This window comes from Helianthus annuus, chromosome 9 (genome assembly GCF_002127325.2).
Source record: "Helianthus annuus cultivar XRQ/B chromosome 9, HanXRQr2.0-SUNRISE, whole genome shotgun sequence".
In the NCBI taxonomy this organism is placed as follows: domain Eukaryota; kingdom Viridiplantae; phylum Streptophyta; class Magnoliopsida; order Asterales; family Asteraceae; genus Helianthus; species Helianthus annuus.
In genome coordinates this window covers 39,817,939-39,837,854 of record NC_035441.2, presented here as the reverse complement: position 1 = coordinate 39,837,854, position 19,916 = coordinate 39,817,939, and the positions used below count along the sequence as shown (strand labels likewise).

General features: G+C 47.4%; 2 protein-coding genes across 2 annotated transcripts; one reads left to right on the top strand and one right to left on the bottom strand.

The window, feature by feature from the left end:
• The first annotated feature begins 2,161 nt into the window (after window positions 1-2,161).
• LOC110875527 (hepatoma-derived growth factor-related protein 2-like) lies at window positions 2,162-3,628 on the top strand. Its single transcript, XM_022123723.1, has 3 exons — window positions 2,162-2,290; window positions 2,374-2,890; window positions 2,952-3,628. The coding sequence occupies exons 1-3, from the start codon at window positions 2,162-2,164 to the stop codon at window positions 3,626-3,628; spliced, it is 1,323 nt and encodes a 440-aa protein (XP_021979415.1).
• A 14,469-nt stretch (window positions 3,629-18,097) lies between these two features.
• On the bottom strand, window positions 18,098-19,024 carry LOC118481703. Its single transcript, XM_035976911.1, has 2 exons — window positions 18,637-19,024; window positions 18,098-18,582 (listed from the first exon to the last, which is right to left on the bottom strand). Exons 1-2 carry the CDS (start codon window positions 19,022-19,024, stop codon window positions 18,098-18,100), a joined length of 873 nt encoding a protein of 290 aa, XP_035832804.1.
• Window positions 19,025-19,916: the final 892 nt, after the last annotated feature.

Sequence of the window (19,916 nt, the reverse complement as noted above, 5' to 3'; positions counted from 1 at the left end):
CTCGTTAAGAGGGGAATGTGGGGGTTTCCCTCTTAACCGGGCTCCGGCGAGAGAATAAGCGACTGCTTTGGGAGGATAATTAAGTGTTAAGAGTGAGAGTAGAGGGAATAGAATGTTTAACCTGTGGCATGAGGTCTCTATTTATAGCCGGAGAGGTGTAAGAGGATATGGGCTGATGGGCCTTGGGCCGGAAATGGACAACATAACGGATATGCTATTTGTCTCACTAGTGTCGACCGTTTAATGGCTTCTAGAAGTTCTTCGGTGCTGGCGCACCTTGATTGGAGCCACGTGTCATTGTTGGCTCTTCTGCCATCAGCATACAAGTGGAGATCGTGGGACAGGTGTCTCCGTCCCCTGATTGGTGCCACGTAGGCGTCCTTACGTACTTCTCGTCAGACGATCGTGGTGCACGATTGACCAGAGCCTGATGGACACTCATTGGCTCTTTTCACTGCCACTTGTACCTTGTGTACCACTGGAGGCAGCGTTGCGCTGCCTTCCTATGTGGTTCTTGTTGAGCATCTAACTAACCCGCGCGGGTTAGTATGCCCACGTGTTCCTTTATTTATGCTAAGTGCTGATATCAGGGCTTCTTGTGGCCGGGACCTCGCGCGATCAAGAGCAGAAAGTGGTGTAGCTTGTGCGAGGCTCTTGGTAGGAAGTTTATTAAGATAAGGAGTATGGTCCCACGCGCAGTAAGGGGTCTGGTAGTAGTCGCGCAACCGCTGCTGCTGGTAAAGGTACTCTTCGCCTTCGACAGAGTGACTTAAAGGATTATGTGATGATTAGTGATTCACTTAAAGGCTCATCGCGCACAGCTGAGACGAAGACCGGAGCGGGTGGTTCAAGGAGCTCTAGAAGCACGGGTTCTCGTAACCCTGATGCTGGCGCGACTCCTTCCACTGCCACGCATGAAGAAGAGGAAGCTTAAGAAGAAAAGGATGCTGCTGCACAGTTGGTCAGCAGAAAAAGAGTTAGGAGCGAGACCACAGCTGGTGTGGCTTCCGCGCCGATGGTTGGTGCGATTCCCTTGGTTGGGGAAACGAGCAACCTGCGCTCTCTATATAAATTTTCCCCTGGTAAGCTCTTGATTTCTCTCCCTTTAGTTATTTTCCTTGCTTAATTACTTGTTTTCTGCAGAGATAAAGAAGAAAACCCCTGAGAAGGGGGTTAAGTTTACTGAGCCAGAGCCGAAGAGGCCGAAGATCACCATCAAATCTTCTCAGACTGCTGGGGTTGAGTCTGCCAAGGAGAAAAACATTGCTGAGAAGGATACGGCGAAGGCTGCTGAGGCGCAGAGAAAGGCTGAGGAGCGTCGGAAGAAAATTGAGGAAGAGAAAAAAAGGAAAGCTGAGGAAGATAGGAAGTCTGAGGAAGCGAAAAAGAAAAAGGCTGAGGAGGAGAAGAGAGCTGAAGTGGCGAAGAGGAAGAGAGCCTCTGATTTGGAGAGGGAGAGGGAGCAGAAGAAGGCTATGGAAAAGTCTGTAAATGATCCAGATTTTGAAATCACTAAGGGTCTCGAGAGGAGGACAGAGCCTGAAGTTTTCAAACCTACCCACCCCGCGCATGCTGAGGCCCATGATCGCACAAAGATAGTTTCTACCAAGGGGTCGGGTCGGTATGTTTCCAGTGGCGCGAGCTCTGGTGGGGCTGGGGCTTATAACCCACAAGTCATTGGGGCGAAGGATACCGTCGGTGATATCTATTATAAGAGCTATACCGAGGAAGAACGTGGTAGCGCTCCTCATCAAGCTCCCTGGAGTTTGAAGCAAAGGGACACTTTTCAAGAATTTGGGCCCTGCCGCGATTGGTTCTTGAACTCCTTTACTCCCGGTGAGGTTAATCGGCAGAGGGCGAAGACCCATGAGATGTTGTATCGAACTTACGTCATCGGGGAGGCCAATACCCGCGCCGCGAATCATCAGATAGTTCGTGAGTGGCAAACATTGGTTAGGGAGCGGGCGGATTAGGAAGGTTATCGCGAGCGGATGTTGAAGCGTATCGCCGATTTTGAGAAGTCCAAAGCCGCCTTTGATGAGGAGAAGGCCAAGTTTGATGCGGAAAAGAAGGCAGATGAATGGGGGCGTGAGGGCCTAAAAAATAAACTTCAAGCTGCTGAACAGCAACTGGCCAAGGAGAAGGCCGAGTTTAAGCGCATATGCAGAAAGATAATGAGCGCGCGTTCGCAGCTCGGAACAAGATTGTTGAGCTTGAAGCTAAGATTGTTGAGCTTACTGCGAAGGTTGAGGATGCGCAGGCTGAAAAGGCTGCCAAGCAGCAGATTCAGGTTAGCTTACCATTTATTGATTTTTTTTTTGTTTTCTTGCTATGCTGTTTACAAAATAGCCTAAGTCTTTTGTCGCTTTTCAGGTTGAGTTGGTTGATGTGAAGGTGCAATTGTCCAGTAAAGATAAGGATCTACAGGCCAAGGATGTCGAGATCGCTGAGCTTAAAAAGCCTTTGAAGAAGAAGAAGATAGTTAACTTGGATCCCGAGGTGACCAGTAAGGGGGCTGGTAGTAGTCGCGCAACCGCTGCTGCTGGTAAAGGTACTCTTCGCCTTCGACAGAGTGACTTAAACGATTATGTGATGATTAGTGATTCACTTAAAGGCTTATCGCGCACAGCTGAGACGAAGACCGGAGCGGGTGGTTCAAGAAGCTCTGGAAGCGCGGGTTCTCGTAACCCTGATGCTGGCGCGACTCCTTCCACTGCCGCGCATGAAGAAGAGGAAGCTGAAGAAGAAGAGGATGCTGCTGCACAGTTGGTCAGCAGAAAAAGAGTTAGGAGCGAGACCACAGCTGGTGTGGCTTTCGCGCCGATGGTTGGTCCAATTCCCTTGGTTCGGAAAACGAGCAACCTGCGCTCTCTATATAAATTTTCCCATGGTAAGCTCTTGATTTCTCTCCCTTTAGTTATTTTCCTTGCTTAATTACTTGTTTTCTACAGAGATCAAGAAGAAAACCCCTGAGAAGGGGGTTAAGTTTACTGAGCCAGAGCCGAAGAGGCCGAAGATCACCATCAAATCTTCTCAGACTGCTGGGGTTGAGTCTACCAAGGAGAAAAACGTTGCTGAGAAGGATGCGGCGAAGGCTACTGAGGCGCAGAGAAAGGTTGAGGAGCGTCGGAAGAAAATTGAGGAAGAGAAAAAAAGGAAAGCTGAGGAAGATAGGAAGTCTGAGGAAGCGAAAAAGAAAAAGGCTGAGGAGGAGAAGAGAGCTGAAGAGGCGAAGAGGAAGAGAGCCTCTGATTTGGAGAGGGAGAGGGAGCAGAAGAAGGCTATGGAAAAGTCTGTAAATGATCCAGATTTTGAAACTACTAAGGGTCCCGAGAGGAGGACAGAGCCTGAAGTTGTCAAACCTACCCACCCCGCGCATGCTGAGGCCCATGATCGCACAAAGATAGTTTCTACCAAGGGGTCGGGTCGGTATGTTTCCAGTGGCGCGAGCTCTGGTGGGGCTGGGGGCTATAACCCACAAGTCATTGGGGCGAAGGATACCGTCGGTGATATCTATTATAAGAGCTATACCGAGGAAGAACGTGGTAGCGCTCCTCATCAAGCTCCCTGGAGTTTGAAGCAAAGGGACACTTTTCAAGAATTTGGGCCCTGCACGATTGGTTCTTGAACTCCTTTACTCCCGGTGAGGTTAATCGGCAGAGGGCGAAGACCCATGAGATGTTGTATCGAACTTACGTCATCGGGGAGGCCAATACCCTCGCCGCGAATCATCAGATAGTTCGTGAGTGGCAAACATTGGTTAGGGAGCGGGCGGATTAGGAAGGTTATCGCGAGCGGATGTTGAAGCGTATCGCCGATTTTGAGAAGTCCAAAGCCGCCTTTGATGAGGAGAAGGCCAAGTTTGATGCGGACAAGAAGGCAGAGGAATGGGGGCGTGAGGGCCTAAAAAATAAACTTCAAGCTGCTGAACAGCAACTGGCCAAGGAGAAGGCTGAGTTTAAGCGCATATGCGAGAAAGATAATGAGCGCGCGTTCGTAGCTCGGAACAAGATTGTTGAGCTTGAAGCTAAGATTGTTGAGCTTACTACGAAGGTTGAGGATGCGCAGGCTGAAAAGGCTGCCAAGCAGCAGATTCAGGTTAGCTTACCACTTATTGATTTTTTTTTGTTTTCTTGCTGTGCTGTTTACAAAATAGCCTAAGTCTTTTGTCGCTTTTCAGGTTGAGTTGGCTGACGTGAAGGTGAAATTGTCCAGTAAAGATAAAGATCTACAGGCCAAGGATGTCGAGATCGCTGAGCTTAAATGCCGCCTGAATGACCAGATTGATAAATGCGAGTCCTTGGAGATCGACCTCGAAGCGGAGAAAGTCAAGGCTGCCACTGCTGAAGAGGTGCGCGCTGTCAGTACCGCCGCCCTCAATGTAGCGCAGACTAACTACTCTGAGGCACAAGGCATCGTTGATACACTTGTCTCTGAGGCCGAATGGATGCGCAGTCGCGGAGTAGTGCTGGTAAGTTTGTACTTGTATATTTTTGCATGCTTAATTTGCTAGTTGGCTTTAATATGCGGTTTTCGTTATAGGTTGCCAACTCTATCCTCAATGCTGGCGAGCTGGATCGCGCTGTCGCTGCTCTGACAGATGCTGCGCGCGCAGTGGGTCATCGAGGGGGCTATCTGGAATGTGCCCAACACGTTGAGGAGATGTTTGGACAAGAGTTTGATGTGAGCCATTGCTCGGTGACCGACCAGGCTAATGCCGCGTTGACGCGTGCTGAGAGTGCTTATGACAACCTTACTTTGCTTGTAATGGACTTGGTTGTGGAGGCTTTAAAGAAAGACGACTAGTGTCAGCGTCTCAAGGCCATTCTCGATCCACCGGTGACTGTTGAGTTATCAGATGAGGAGGAACCAGCTGGCGATGATGATGGTGATCAACATGATGAACTCGAATAGGCTTTGTCGATAGGCTTTGTGCCTTGTAAATTTTTTGCTTTCTTTGAATGTACAATGTTGCGCTGTTGCGCTTGTTTTATATTGAATGAATTTTGCTTGTTATTTCCCGTTACAATTATTGCATTGTGTTAAAAACTTAGGTTAAATTAGCTCGAATAAATGGAAGTCTCTTCGAGTAAATGGAACTGCCCGGTCTCACGCTTTGTTCGCGGAGGACCTTGGAGGCGTTCTTGTTTGATAACTTCTAAGTTGCTGGAGTGTTTTCGTGCTAATCAGAAGTTTAACATGCATTTGTAACGAAAGAAGTAATAGAAAACATGTCGTATGCTTTCATTGATTTGGAAACGGGCGCTTAGGCCAACATACATTAATTGTTAGGAAAGTAAAAAGGCGCGTGACCGATAGTAGCGGCTAAAGGCTCAAGGCCGAGGTGAGTTACATATAGCATTTGCGCAGTTGTTGCACATTCCATGTTCGCGGTAAGATGTGGCCATCTAGGGTGCGTAACTTGTAAGCCCCTTTGCCTAGCACTTCGTGGATCAAGTATGGGCCTTCCCATTTGGGTGCTAGTTTCCGTGGGCGTTCCGCATTTGACGCTTCATTGTCCCGGAAGACGTACTCTCCTGGCGTGAAGGTGTAGATGTGGACTCTTGTGTTATAGTATCTTTCCAGTTGTGTTTTGTACTTGGCTTCTCTGATTCGCGCGATTTCACGCATTTCTTCTAACAAGTCCAAGTCAAGGCGTCTCTCTGCTTCGTTGTCGATTGCGTTGACTGCCGTCAAGCGCGGGGAGGGTAGGCCAAATTCAGCCGGGATAACCGCTTCTGAGCCATAGACTAGGCTAAAAGGGGTTTCGACGGTACTAGTCTTTGGCATGGTTCGGTGAGCCCACAAGATGCTTGGGAGCTCATCTACCTAGCCTCTTCGCCTTGTGCCCAGTCGGGCCTTTATCCCCTCGACAATTCATTTGTTCACGCTTTCCACCTGTCCGTTGCCTTGAGGATGCGCAACGGATGTGAAAGTGTGTTCGATTTTCATCTCTTTCATCCAATTCTGGAGGTCTTCTGACGCAAAGTTGGTGCCATTATCGGTTACAATCTTGAGCGGGAGGCCAAATCTGCAGATGATGTGTTCTCAAATGAACTTGCGCACCATCATAGCTGTAGTTGACGCGAGAGCTTTGGCCTCCACGGATTTTGTGAAGTAATCGACGGCCACTATTATGAATTTGACGGCGCCATGAGCCTCTGGGAAGGGTCCCACGATGTCGATTCCCCACTGCTGGAAAGGCCATGCAGTGGATACAGTGATAAGGTCGTCCTTGGGGCGCAGGGTTTTTGGAGAATGTCGCTGACAGGAGTCGCACTTGCGGATCTCCTTCAGGGCATCGACATGCATCCCTGGCCAGTAGTATCCGGCGCTCATGATCTTCGCGACAACCATGCGTGGTCCCGAATGGATGCCGCAGATCCCTTCGTGGGGATCTCCCTGATCAAGTAGTTCGCATCTTGGGAGTCCACACAGCGCAGTAATGGCCCCAAGAAGGATTTTCGGTACAGAATACCGCCATTCATTTCGTAGTGCAGGGCCTTGTTTTGAATCTTCCTCGCCTCTGCTTTGTTTTCAGGGAGTATCCCTTCTTGCAAATATTGTGTCACACCCCCAAACTCCACCCGCGGAATACCACCGCTTGGGAGCGTGACTGACCAGGATCAAGCCATCAATCATATCAAACCATAGCAATTAATAATAGAAGTAGTTAATATAAGTCACCATGACATGATTGATGTTTCAAAAACCAAACACTGTTTTAAGTAGCGGAAGCATAGTAATGTATCTCAGAATAATTATAAGTTCAGATAGCATTCATGATTCGTATCCCACAACGACCTGCTCCTCCCTGTGCAAGCTCCATAATGTACCTAAGGTCCTGCAAGGCATGCAGCAAATAATCAACAAACTAGTTGAGCGAGTTCACAGAAGGTAAGTTCATAGTGTAATGCATAAGTATAGCTAGTGGGGGCTTCCCATACTAGTGTGTAATAAAGGTGGGGGCTTCCCATGTTTATCCTGGCTAATGAGGGCTTCTCATTAACGGTACTTACTAGACTAACTTCCGACCATGTGTTCTTCTTTACCGAGAACAGGAAAACGTACAGGGTCACGTAGGCTTTACGTGACGTGCCCTTCCCCGAGGACAGTGGTACGCGTGGGGGCTACGTAGGCTTTACGCAGCGTGGCCTTCCGACCTGGAAGCCAGTGAATGGTATTGGGTTACGTAGGCTTTACGTAACGTGTCCTTCCCGACCCGGGAGACATATGGCAAAAGATCTGGGTTACGTAGGCTTTACGTAACGTGTCCTGTCTAACCTGAGGACGATGGTCTATAGTCTGGTATATGCGTAAGTACGAGTATCTCCGTTTACAATAACATATCCAACCCAATTCCCAACCCGGGAATCCCATGCCTTGGCTGTGTGAACTCACCTTGGTTTGCTCGGCAGATACACAGAAAGTACAAGTAGCAAGTAAATGATCACTCACGTCCTATCATGGTTATTATACGAGTCAGGTTTGTATATAGCACGTATATAGTAATCACGTATAGTCATGGCAACCATGTACGTACGTAAACAGATAAGACATAGCATGTGAGGATCCAATTGTCTAAGTCCAATCATACCCGGCCCAATGACATAAGCAGCCCAATAACAAAACAGTCCAGATTCCCAATCGGCCCAAATAGCAAACACATACAAGTCCAATAGCTAACAGTCCATAATTCAAATCGTTGGGCTCAATAGATTGGGCCCGTGATAGTGAAGGCCCAACAGTGTGCATGTAAAGGGTGGTCTCGAGTCGCAACGGAGATCTCGAGTCGCAACCGGAGATTACGAGTCGCAACAGCTGGTTGCGAGTCGCAATGGAGATCTCGATTCATCATGGTCTGGTTACGAGTCGCAACGGGACTCGCAACCGTGGTTTCGGCTGGTGCTGTTGTGGTTTCGAGTCGTGACCACGAGGTTTCGACTCGCAATCTGAGTCGCAACCGTGTGTGTGTAACCGGTTTCCATAAATCCTGCATTGACTTATCCGTGATTTCAGCTAACAGTTTGGTCAGTTTCGGTAACAGACCAATTAACATAATTTCCAACAAATCGTTTAGCATGCTATCGATCAAACAGGACAATTGCAACACAAATTCATAAGAACCCTAATAATCACACTTATGAACAATAACAATAATCATAACACTCAATCATATTATGATCCGATTTCATGAACATCAACCTCGAATTGCATAACTTCACAGCCAATCAACAAGACATATTATTAACATCATCAACAACAAATCCGATTATATAACAATCAATACGAGAATCAACATAACCACCATATCTAACCGGCCCTAGTTCATCATCATGCAAAGACTAATCGGTTCGATCTAAGCACGAAATCAAAACATCACTTAACACACAAACATAAACATCATACTAACCGATTACAAGAAGGAGAGTGTGATCCGATCAAGATGATGATCCCGCCGTCGAGTTCTAAGCAAGCCGAGAGAGAGAGAGCAAGGTTTCTAGGGTTTGTGTGTGTGTTAGTGATTTGCAAAAGTGGTAAAACAAAACCCCTAACTCGGTTTTGTGTGTGTTGCGAGTGGGGAGTGGGCCGAGCCCACTCGGTTGTCTAATGGACCCGAGAACAAAGAGTGGCCCAAAGGGCTTGTGCGAGTGGTGTTGTGCGGTCCGATTCATACATGTACAATTAGTAACATCAAGCACATAACACAACATTCATTCAATAAATGTAATCACGTAATCACACTAGTTCAATGGTTACACGTAATGTACGAGACGGTAAAGTACGAGTTGTCACATTATCCCCAACTAATTGGAAATTTCGTCCCGAAATTTGGTATGCACCCACTGAGGAAGCTAGGTAAACTGTACTGTTCACTGATTTTCCTGGGGTGTCACATCCTCCCCCCGTTGATCTGGAATTTCGTCCCGAAATTCCGAAGTAGTAGCTTCAGCCTCAGTAGTGGTTGCCTTGTTCCCGAATAACTGGGGGTACTTTTCTGTCATCCTGTCTTCGCGTTCCCAGGTGTACTCTGGGCCACGTTTGGAGTTCCAACGAACTCGGACAAGAGGGATTCTCTTGTGTTTGAGGACCTTCACATCCCGGTCCGTGATTTCTACTGGTTCCTCAACGAACTGCAACCGCTCGTCGATAGTGAGTTCCTTGAAAGGAATGATAAGATTTTCATCTGATAGGCACTTCTTTAAGTTCGATACATGAAAGACATTGTGAACTGCCCCGAGTTCAGCTGGTAGGTTCAACTTGTAGGCTACCCTGCCAATCTTTTCTATGATTTCAAATGGTCCGACGTACCGCGGATTCAATTTACCCCGTTTGCCAAAACGAACCACACCCTTCCAGGGTGAAACTTTCAATAAAACCCGGTCCCCGACCTCAAATTCCAATGGCTTTCTACGCTTGTCCGCGTAGGCTTTCTGACGGTCGCGTGCTGCCGCCATGCGTTGTCGTATCTGTGCGATCTTTTCTGTGGCGTCCACAACAATCTCTGGACCCGTAATCTGACTATCCCCCACCTCTGCCCAACAGAGAGGTGACCGGCATTTACGCCCGTACAATGCCTCGAATGGAGCGGCTTGGATGCTGGTGTGATAACTATTATTGTATGAGAACTCCACTAAAGGGAGATGCTTTTCCCAGCCGTTGCCGAAATCGATGACGCATGCCCGAAGCATGTCTTCAAGAGTTTGGATCGTTCGCTCAGACTGCCCATCCGTCTGAGGGTGGTATGCTGTGCTCATGTCTAATCGTGAGCCAAAGGATTTATGCATTGCTTGCCAAAGTTCTGACGTGAATCGTGCATCGCGATCCGAAATGATAGATGTGGGCACCCCGTGCCTCGAGACAACTTCTTTGAGGTATACGTCTGCGAGAGTGGAGAACTTGTCCGTTTCCTTAATCGGCAGGAAATGTGCAGACTTGGTGAGTCGATCAACTATGACCCATATTGTATCGTTCCCACGCTGAGATCTAGGTAGGCCTGTAACGAAATCCATGGAAATTTCTTCCCATTTCCACTGTGGTATCTTAGGCTGCTGAAGTAGACCAGCTGGTTTCTGATATTCGACCTTGACTCTTGCACAGGTCAAGCATTTTCCAACGTACGTAGCGATGTGGGCCTTCATACTAGGCCACCAATAAGTAGTGCTAATATCGTGGTACATTTTGTCCGACCCTGGATGTACCGAGTAGCGAGACTTGTGAGCTTCATCCATTACAAGTTCGCGTAAACCGCCATAAAGAGGGACCTAAATCCGGCCCGTTACATAATAGGCGCCGTCTGCCTTCTGTTCCATCTGTTGTCGTGAGCCGCGTAAGGCTTCAGCCTTGACGTTTTCGGGCTTCAATGCTTCTACCTGAGCATTTCGTATCTGTGCTGGAAGGCTAGACTGTATCGTAAGCTGTAGCGCTCGCACGCGCTTCGGTAAAGTGTCCTTTCGACTAAGGGCATCAGCCACAACATTGGCTTTGCCTGGATGATACTTGATAGCGCATTCGTAGTCATTAAGTAACTCGACCCATCGTCGTTGACGCATGTTCAAATCCTTCTGCTTAAGAATATGCTCGAGACTCCTGTGATCGGTGTAAATCGTGCATCTGGTACCGTACAGGTAGTGTCGCCATATCTTAAGCGCGAAAACAACAGCTCCCAGCTCTAAGTCGTGCGTCGTGTAGTTCCGTTCATGAACCTTTAGCTGACGAGAGGCGTAGGCAATAACTTTATCTCTCTGCATCAGTACGCAACCCAGACCCTGTATTGATGCGTCACAATATACTACGAAGTCATCTGTGCCCTCTGGCAATGAAAGAATAGGTGCGCTGCAAAGCCTATCCTTCAGATACTGAAAAGCAGTTTCCTGCGTGCTGCCCCAACGGTAGGTGACACCCTTCTGTGTCAGTAGTGTAAGTGGCTGAGCAATCTTCGAGAAATCCTTGATAAACCGTCTGCAGTAACCTGCCAGACCCAAGAATTGGCGTATCTCTGTCGGTGTACGCGGTGCAGGCCAGTTTCTGATCGAATCTACCTTGGATGGATCGACATGGATCCCATCCTTGTTCACCACATGGCCCAAGAAGTGGACTTCACGAAGCCAGAAGTCGCATTTAGAAAGCTTAGCGTACAGCTGTTCCTTCCGAAGGAGTTCCAATATAAGGCGAAGATGCTGTTCGTGTTCCTCCTGACTCTTGGAGTAAATCAGAATGTCGTCGATGAATACAATAACGAACTTGTCAAGATAGGGTTTGCACACCCTGTTCATAAGATCCATAAATACAGCAGGCGCGTTCGTTAACCCAAATGGCATGACGAGAAACTCGTAGTGACCGTAACGAGTTCTGAAAGCTGTCTTGGAGACGTCCTCATCCCGGACTCTCAGCTGATGATAACCAGACCTCAAGTCTATCTTCGAGTAGTAACACGACCCTTGCAACTGGTCGAATAAGTCGTCGATGCGCGGAAGAGGATAACGGTTCTTCACCGTCACCTTGTTCAGTTCCCTGTAGTCTATACACATTCTGAACGTACCGTCTTTCTTCTTCACGAAAAGCACTGGAGCTCCCCAAGGCGAAGAGCTTGGACGAATGAAACCCTTTTCCAAGAGTTCTTGCAGCTGTTTTGACAGTTCCTCCAATTCTGATGGAGCTAGACGATATGGTGCGCGAGCTATGGGTGCTGCTCCTGGAGCGAGCTCGATCTGAAATTCGACCTGACGGTGAGGCGGTAATCCAGGTAAGTCTTCAGGAAACACCTGAGGGTAATCACGTACAATTGGAATATCCTCCAATTTCTTTTCTTTTGTTGATGCATCTGTAACGAGAGCCAGGATGGCTGTGTGACCTTTACGTAAGCACTTCTGAGCCTTCAAGAAAGAGATGATGCCAACCACAGCACCACTCTTGTCGCCTTGGACTTCGAGAGGTTCCTGACCCAAACGAGGAATGCGAATAACCTTTTCGCTGCATAAGATTTCTGCCTGGTGTTGGGAAAGCCAATCCATCCCAATCACGACGTCGAAGCTACCCAAAACTATGGGAATGAGGTCAATGGAGAAGGCTTGACCAGCTAGGATAAGATTACAACCCTGAACTACGTGCGTGGCTTCTAGACTTTTACCGTTAGCTAACTCTACTACATGTTTGGTGGGTAAAAGTGTTGGTGCACGTTTTAGTAGTTGACACATATTCACAGACATATAGCTTGTATCCGCACCCGAATCAAATAAAACAGTAACGTAAATATTGTCGAGGAGAAACTTACCCATAACAACGTTGGGATCGTTCACTGCATCGCCTCGACCTAGCACAAAAGCACGACCACGAGCTTCATTGCCGTTGTTGTTGTTGTTTCCACCGTTGTTGTTCCCGTTGCCCTGGTTATTGTTGTTGCGATTCTGGTTCAACTGAGGGCAATCGCGTTTGAAGTGACCTTCAGCCCCACACTGGAAACACCCCCGGTTTCCACGCTGTGGCTGCTGCTGCTGCTGCTGGTTCTGTGGAGCGGGTTGCTGAGGCTGCTGATTCTGATTCGCAGGCCGTGGACTCCTACAGTCTTTGGCCTCGTGACCCATCTTAAGACACCTTTGACAACGACCCTTGTTACACGGGCCGTGGTGATGCCTGTTGCAGTTGTGGCACCTGGGTTGACTACCCTGATATCTCCTCTGTCTGTGACCACTAGAGGATTGCTGACTGGGACTCTGATAGTGATCGATCTTCTGCTGCTGAGCTTGTGGCTGAACAGATGCTGAACCTTTGCTGGAATCCCCATCCCACTTTCTTTTACTGTCACCAGATGTAGCAGGAGTAACTGAGGTGGTGACGTTAGCAGTAGCATTAACACGCTTAGGCAGTTTGTTCTGATCCACTGCCTGATCGGTGATACGGTGGGCAAGGCGCTGGATTTCCTGGATGTTTTCGAGGTTAGCTGACGTCACGTGGCTCTGAATTTCTGGCGCCAATCCCTTGAGATACAACTCAATGCGCTTGTATGGAGGGTCCACCATAGTTGGACACAGAACGGCCAGCTCGTTCGACCGTTTAGTATACGCTTCGATTTCTGATCCAACCATTTTCAAGTTATACAGCTCGTCTTCCAGCTTGTGGATATCTTCCCGCGTGCAATACTCACGCTTGATGAGTTCCTTAAAATCGTTCCATGGGGTGGCGTTAGCAGCTGCCAACCCTAAGATCTGGACTTGGGCGTTCCACCAAGTTAACGCTATTCCTTCCAAAGTACCGGTGGCAAACTTGACCTTGCGAGCCTCAGGGCACTCGCACATTTCGAATACTGATTCGAGCTTCTCGAACCAATGGAGGAGTCCCACTGCCCCCTCTGTGCCGCTGAAAGAGTTTGGACGACAGTCCATGAAATTCTTGAACGTGCAGACTGGCTGCTGCGCGTGTTGACCTATTGTGTACGAATAGGACGAAGTTAAATACGAGAGTTAATGTAGGATCTAAAGATCCTAGTGTGTGCCTATACTGCAGGATATACTACCTGCTTGAGCTGCTGCAACTGCCGCAGCAACTTGAGCTTGAACGAGAGCCTCTAGCTGGGCTTGTGTCATGTTGATTCGTCCAGACATGATCTTCATAGTAACAAGTAGCATACGTAAGAATGATTCGCGAATAGGGCGATGACAGAAAAGTGTAGGCATATAGGTGTTCTCATGTAATCAAAGTATGTGTATCTAAGCGTAATGCGAGCAAAGTTCTAAGCAGTTCCAACAAGCAGGCAATAAACATAAACCTTATTACCTAGGATGTCGAGTCTTGCACGTGGAGCGAAGTGTCGTTGTGGATCGTTGAGAGCACTGTACTGGTTATAGTCCGGTTTTAATAAAAACGTTTTCCCCATATTAAAACCAAGTTCTCTATAACCAATGGCTCTGATACCAATCTGTCACACCCCCAAAATCCACCCGCGGAATACCACCGCTTGGGAGCGTGACTGACCAGGATCAAGCCATCAATCATATCAAACCATAGCAATTAATAATAGAAGTAGTTAATATAAGTCACCATGACATGATTGATGTTTCAAAAACCAAACACTGTTTTAAGTAGCGGAAGCATAGTAATGTATCTCAGAATAATTATAAGTTCAGATAGCATTCATGATTCGTATCCCACAACGACCTGCTCCTCCCTGTGCAAGCTCCATAATGTACCTAAGGTCCTGCAAGGCATGCAGCAAATAATCAACAAACTAGTTGAGCGAGTTCACAGAAGGTAAGTTCATAGTGTAATGCATAAGTATAGCTAGTGGGGGCTTCCCATACTAGTGTGTAATAAAGGTGGGGGCTTCCCATGTTTATCCTGGCTAATGAGGGCTTCTCATTAACGGTACTTACTAGACTAACTTCCGACCATGTGTTCTTCTTTACCGAGAACAGGAAAACGTACAGGGTCACGTAGGCTTTACGTGACGTGCCCTTCCCCGAGGACAGTGGTACGCGTGGGGGCTACGTAGGCTTTACGCAGCGTGGCCTTCCGACCTGGAAGCCAGTGAATGGTATTGGGTTACGTAGGCTTTACGTAACGTGTCCTTCCCGACCCGGGAGACATATGGCAAAAGATCTGGGTTACGTAGGCTTTACGTAACGTGTCCTGTCTAACCTGAGGACGATGGTCTATAGTCTGGTATATGCGTAAGTACGAGTATCTCCGTTTACAATAACATATCCAACCCAATTCCCAACCCGGGAATCCCATGCCTTGGCTGTGTGAACTCACCTTGGTTTGCTCGGCAGATACACAGAAAGTACAAGTAGCAAGTAAATGATCACTCACGTCCTATCATGGTTATTATACGAGTCAGGTTTGTATATAGCACGTATATAGTAATCACGTATAGTCCTGGCAACCATGTACGTACGTAAACAGATAAGACATAGCATGTGAGGATCCAATTGTCTAAGTCCAATCATACCCGGCCCAATGACATAAGCAGCCCAATAACAAAACAGTCCAGATTCCCAATCGGCCCAAATAGCAAACACATACAAGTCCAATAGCTAACAGTCCATAATTCAAATCGTTGGGCTCAATAGATTGGGCCCGTGACAGTGAAGGCCCAACAGTGTGCATGTAAAGGGTGGTCTCGAGTCGCAACGGAGATCTCGAGTCGCAACCGGAGATTACGAGTCGCAACAGCTGGTTGCGAGTCGCAATGGAGATCTCGATTCATCATGGTCTGGTTACGAGTCGCAACGGGACTCGCAACCGTGGTTTCGGCTGGTGCTGTTGTGGTTTCGAGTCGTGACCACGAGGTTTCGACTCGCAATCTGAGTCGCAACCGTGTGTGTGTAACCGGTTTCCATAAATCCTGCATTGACTTATCCGTGATTTCAGCTAACAGTTTGGTCAGTTTCGGTAACAGACCAATTAACATAATTTCCAACAAATCGTTTAGCATGCTATCGATCAAACAGGACAATTGCAACACAAATTCATAAGAACCCTAATAATCACACTTATGAACAATAACAATAATCATAACACTCAATCATATTATGATCCGATTTCATGAACATCAACCTCGAATTGCATAACTTCACAGCCAATCAACAAGACATATTATTAACATCATCAACAACAAATCCGATTATATAACAATCAATACGAGAATCAACATAACCACCATATCTAACCGGCCCTAGTTCATCATCATGCAAAGACTAATCGGTTCGATCTAAGCACGAAATCAAAACATCACTTAACACACAAACATAAACATCATACTAACCGATTACAAGAAGGAGAGTGTGATCCGATCAAGATGATGATCCCGCCGTCGAGTTCTAAGCAAGCCGAGAGAGAGAGAGCAAGGTTTCTAGGGTTTGTGTGTGTGTTAGTGATTTGCAAAAGTGGTAAAACAAAACCCCTAACTCGGTTTTGTGTGTGTTGCGAGTGGGGAGTGGGCCGAGCCCACTCGGTTGTCTAATGGACCCGAGAACAAAGAGTGGCCCAAAGGGCTTGTGCGAGTGGTGTTGTGCGGTCCGATTCATACATGTACAATTAGTAACATCAAGCACATAACACAACATTCATTCAATAAATGTAATCACGTAATCACACTAGTTCAATGGTTACACGTAATGTACGAGACGGTAAAGTACGAGTTGTCACATATTGGATTATAGGGGTCATCCAGGATGGTTGCCCCATCTCGATCACGTTTACTTGTCGCAGCAACACTGATGGATTCTTGAGTACTTCTATTCTTACATCTTTGGCAAGGTGTTGAAAAGAAGTCGAAGCAAGCTTACTCAAGGCATCAGTTGGTTTGTTTTCGGAGCGATTGATGTGGATTACTTTGTGAGACTTGAATTGTTGAAGCAATTCTTTTGCCTGATCTAGATACTGGGCCGTGACTTCGCCCTTTGCATCGTATATACCATTAACTTGGCTGGCTATCAGGAGTGAATCAACATGTGCTCGTTGATTTTTAGCCCCCATTTTGATAGCGAGGCGTAAGCCTGCCAGAAATGCTTCATACTCCGCCTCGTTGTTGGTGTTTTTAAAGTCCAACTTATGGCGTAAGTAAATTCATGATTCTCAGGGCTCACCAAGCGCAATCCTGCTCCCGCGCCGTCCTCATTTGAGGCCCCATCAGTATAAAGCATCCAAGTATCGTCTGTCACATGGTTTTCAGGAGTCTCCACCAGCTCACACTCTTTGATTTTATCGGCCGGCACTTCTGTGATGAAGTCGGCTAAGACCTGGCCCTTAATGGCTGGGCGCGGCCTGTACAAGATATTATGGCCCCCCAGTTCAATGGCCCATTTTGCTAACCGCCCTGACGTCTCTGGTTTTTGCAATATCGTGCCGATGTGGAAGTTGGTAAGCACGGTTATCACATGTCCTGTAAAATATCTGCGCAGCCTTCTGGAGGCGTGTAGCAGCGTGAGAACCAATTTTTCCATCGTGGAATATCTTGTTTCTGGGTCAGTGAGTACCCTGCTGACATAATAAATTGGAGTTTGGACTCCATTTCTATCTACCAGTAATACCGACCCTACTGCCTTATCTGAAGAAGACAAGTACAGTACGAGTGGTTCTTTTTCGAACGGTGCAGTCAGGGTAGGGAGCTCAATCAGAAATTCTTTCATCTGTTGAAAAGCTGTCTCTGCCTCGGGGGTCCATTTGAATTCTTGTTTCTTCACACAGTTGCGCAACGTGCTGATAAAGGGGTACGACTTCGCGTCGTGATTGTAAAGAAAATGGTTAAGCGCGGCCAGGCGGCCGGCCAACCGTTGCATCTCCTTGATTGTTCGCGGCGATGGCATTCGCTCTATGGCCTGAACTTTCTCTGGGTTTACTTTAAAACCGCCGTTTGTGACGATGAAGCCTAAAAACTTCCCTTCTTCCATGCTAAAAGAACACTTGGCTGGATTCAGCTTCATATTTACACCACGCAATGAATTGAACGTTTTTTCGATATCCTTCAACATTTGGTCCTCTTCAGGACTTTTAACCACTAGATCATCGATGTAAACTTCAATGTGCTTTCCGATGTCCCCGGCGAAGGTCTTGTCCATCAAGCGTTGATATGTTGCGCCAGCATTTTCCAGGCCGAAAGGCATCTTTGTGTAGCAAAAGATTCCAAGATCAGTTCTAACGGCTGTCTTGTCCTCATCTTCGAGTTTCATCTGGACTTGATGATAACCCTTGTAGCAATCCAAGAAGCACTTCCATCTATATGGCGCGAGAGAGTCTATCTTTTTGTCGATTTCAGGCAAAGAATAACAATCTTTTGGGCATGCCTTGTTGAGATCGGTGTAGTCTACGCACATTCGCCATCCGCCGTTTTTCTTTTCAACCATTACCGGGTTCGCAACCTAACTCTGATAACGTACCTCTCGCAAGATCCCAGCTTTGAGCAGCTCACATACTTGTTCATTCATTGCTTTTGTTTTGTCTGCTCCTAAGTTGCGCCTTCTTTGGACCTTTGGCTCAACAGAAGGGTAAGTGTTTAAGCAATGTTCGGTTATGTTGCGCGGGACGCCGGTCATGTCTGCCAGGGTCCAGGCAAAGATATCCATATTTCAGAACAATAATTGCTTTAAATATCCATATTTCAGAACAATAATTGCTTTAAACGCGTTCGGGTGTCAGACGAAATGGCGTGGCCAATTGTCACTGTTTGCTCTGGGTATTTGCGGTTTAAAACCCATTTTTCGGGCTTGGTTGTGGAAACCTTCGCCGCTTTCGCTGGGCGCACTTCTTCAGTTGACATCACTTCCTTCTTGGCATAGATGATTGCTACTCCCGTTTTGGTTAGGAACCCTATCGCAGAGTGGGGAGTTGAAGTCACCATGTTCAGCTCGCCTTGGGTCTCCCTCCCAATTAACACATCATGCCTTGATTTCATGGGCATCACCATGAAATTCACGCTTATTGTTCTTGAATGTTTCCCGTCAGAAAGTGTGACGGGGAAACTGATCTGACCAAGTGGGAAAACCATCTCATTGCAAAATCCGGACAAGGGATAGTCGACTGGCTCGAGTCTCGCCTTGTCTTCTTCATCAAATTGGTTAAAAAACTGCTCATAAATGATGTCAGCTGTACTTCATGGATCAATGAATATGTACTCCGTTTCATAATGGCCGATGATACCGGTAATAACGACGGGTCGTGTGGCGCGAGGACCGCCGCGCACTACCGGGAAAATGACCTGTTGCTCCTGCCATGAAAGCTCATAGGGGCGCTTGCCTTTCTCTTTTGCGCTATATCTCGGTCCGTTGACCATGTGGGTCTCTAAGCGTCGGACTTTCTTGTGATTTCCTTCATCATGGCGCTGGAGCTGGCGAGTTTCTTTGCGCACGTTCTTCACCAAGTGGCTTAGCTTACCACTTTTAAGCGCTCTCTCGATCTCTTGGTGCAAACTATAGCAGTCGTCAGTCAAGTGCCCTGAGTCTTTATGAAAATCACAGTACAAGTTGGGGTCTTGCCCCTTCTTGTTTGTCATAGGTCTGGGAGCCTTAAAATCGTGGTTCTCCGTCATCAATACCTCTTTTGGCGTTTTTGTGAGCGGAGTCCAGTACTTGTCACGATTATCATCTTTGACTGCTTTCTGGTAGCCGATTCGGTCAATTGTTTCACGCGCGTCCTCCTTATATTGCGGCCTTTCATCGTGGCCTCTTGATCTCCCAGACTTCCAATCGTTACCCTTGTATTTGTTGCGCTTATTGTTGTCGCGCGTGTTACCTCTGGAGAATCAAACTTCAGAGTAATAACTCTTGTTCCCAGCGAGGGATTCTTCGTTTTGCGCGACATGTCTTGCGACTTCCATTAGTTTATCCTATTCTTTTGGCATTCCGTCTCTGCCCGTGATAGTTCTGATGAGACTATCACAACGAATGGCTATCTTGAAATGACAACGCATGAGTTGTTCGCTTACGCTACCTATCTCCAAACATTCTTTGTTAAAACGGGTGATGAAGTCCTCCAGACCTTCACCATCTCTTCGCCAGATGTCTTCTACTTCAGCTGTGTCACGCTGGTAGCGTCGTTGTTGGCTGAAGTAGCTCAAAAACTGCGTCTTAAAATCTACCCAAGATTTAATCTTTCCCGGAGGAAGGCTGTCGAACCAGGCGCGAGCAGCCCCGGTAAGGGTGTGAATAAACAAGTGACACCACATAGGCATGTTCCAACCTCCCATGCAGCCTACACTTGTGAACGTTCTGACGTGATCATCGGGATCAGTCAATCCATTGAACTTACCGACAGTCGGAGGTAACTTTTCTCGTGAAAGCAGCGCGAGTGCGATTTTCGGGATGAACTTGAAATGTTCCGCAGGTTCCGCTTGCCTGTATGCCAAGCGGAAATCTCTTTCAGCTTCTTCTGTGTACCCGATGTGCTGTCTCGGCTTGAAGTACTCATGGTTTTTTGGCAAG

Coding starts and splice junctions, on each gene's coding strand:
- LOC110875527 (XM_022123723.1), top strand. CDS start 2,162: ATGCAGAAAGATAATGAGCGCGCGTTCGCAGCTCGGAACAAGATTGTT. Junction 2,291..2,373: donor CTGCCAAGCAGCAGATTCAG/GTTAGCTTACCA, acceptor GTCGCTTTTCAG/GTTGAGTTGGTTGATGTGAA. Junction 2,891..2,951: donor TCTATATAAATTTTCCCATG/GTAAGCTCTTGA, acceptor TGTTTTCTACAG/AGATCAAGAAGAAAACCCCT.
- LOC118481703 (XM_035976911.1), bottom strand. CDS start 19,024: ATGACGGAGAACCACGATTTTAAGGCTCCCAGACCTATGACAAACAAG. Junction 18,583..18,636: donor ACGACCCGTCGTTATTACCG/GTATCATCGGCC, acceptor CATGAAGTACAG/CTGACATCATTTATGAGCAG.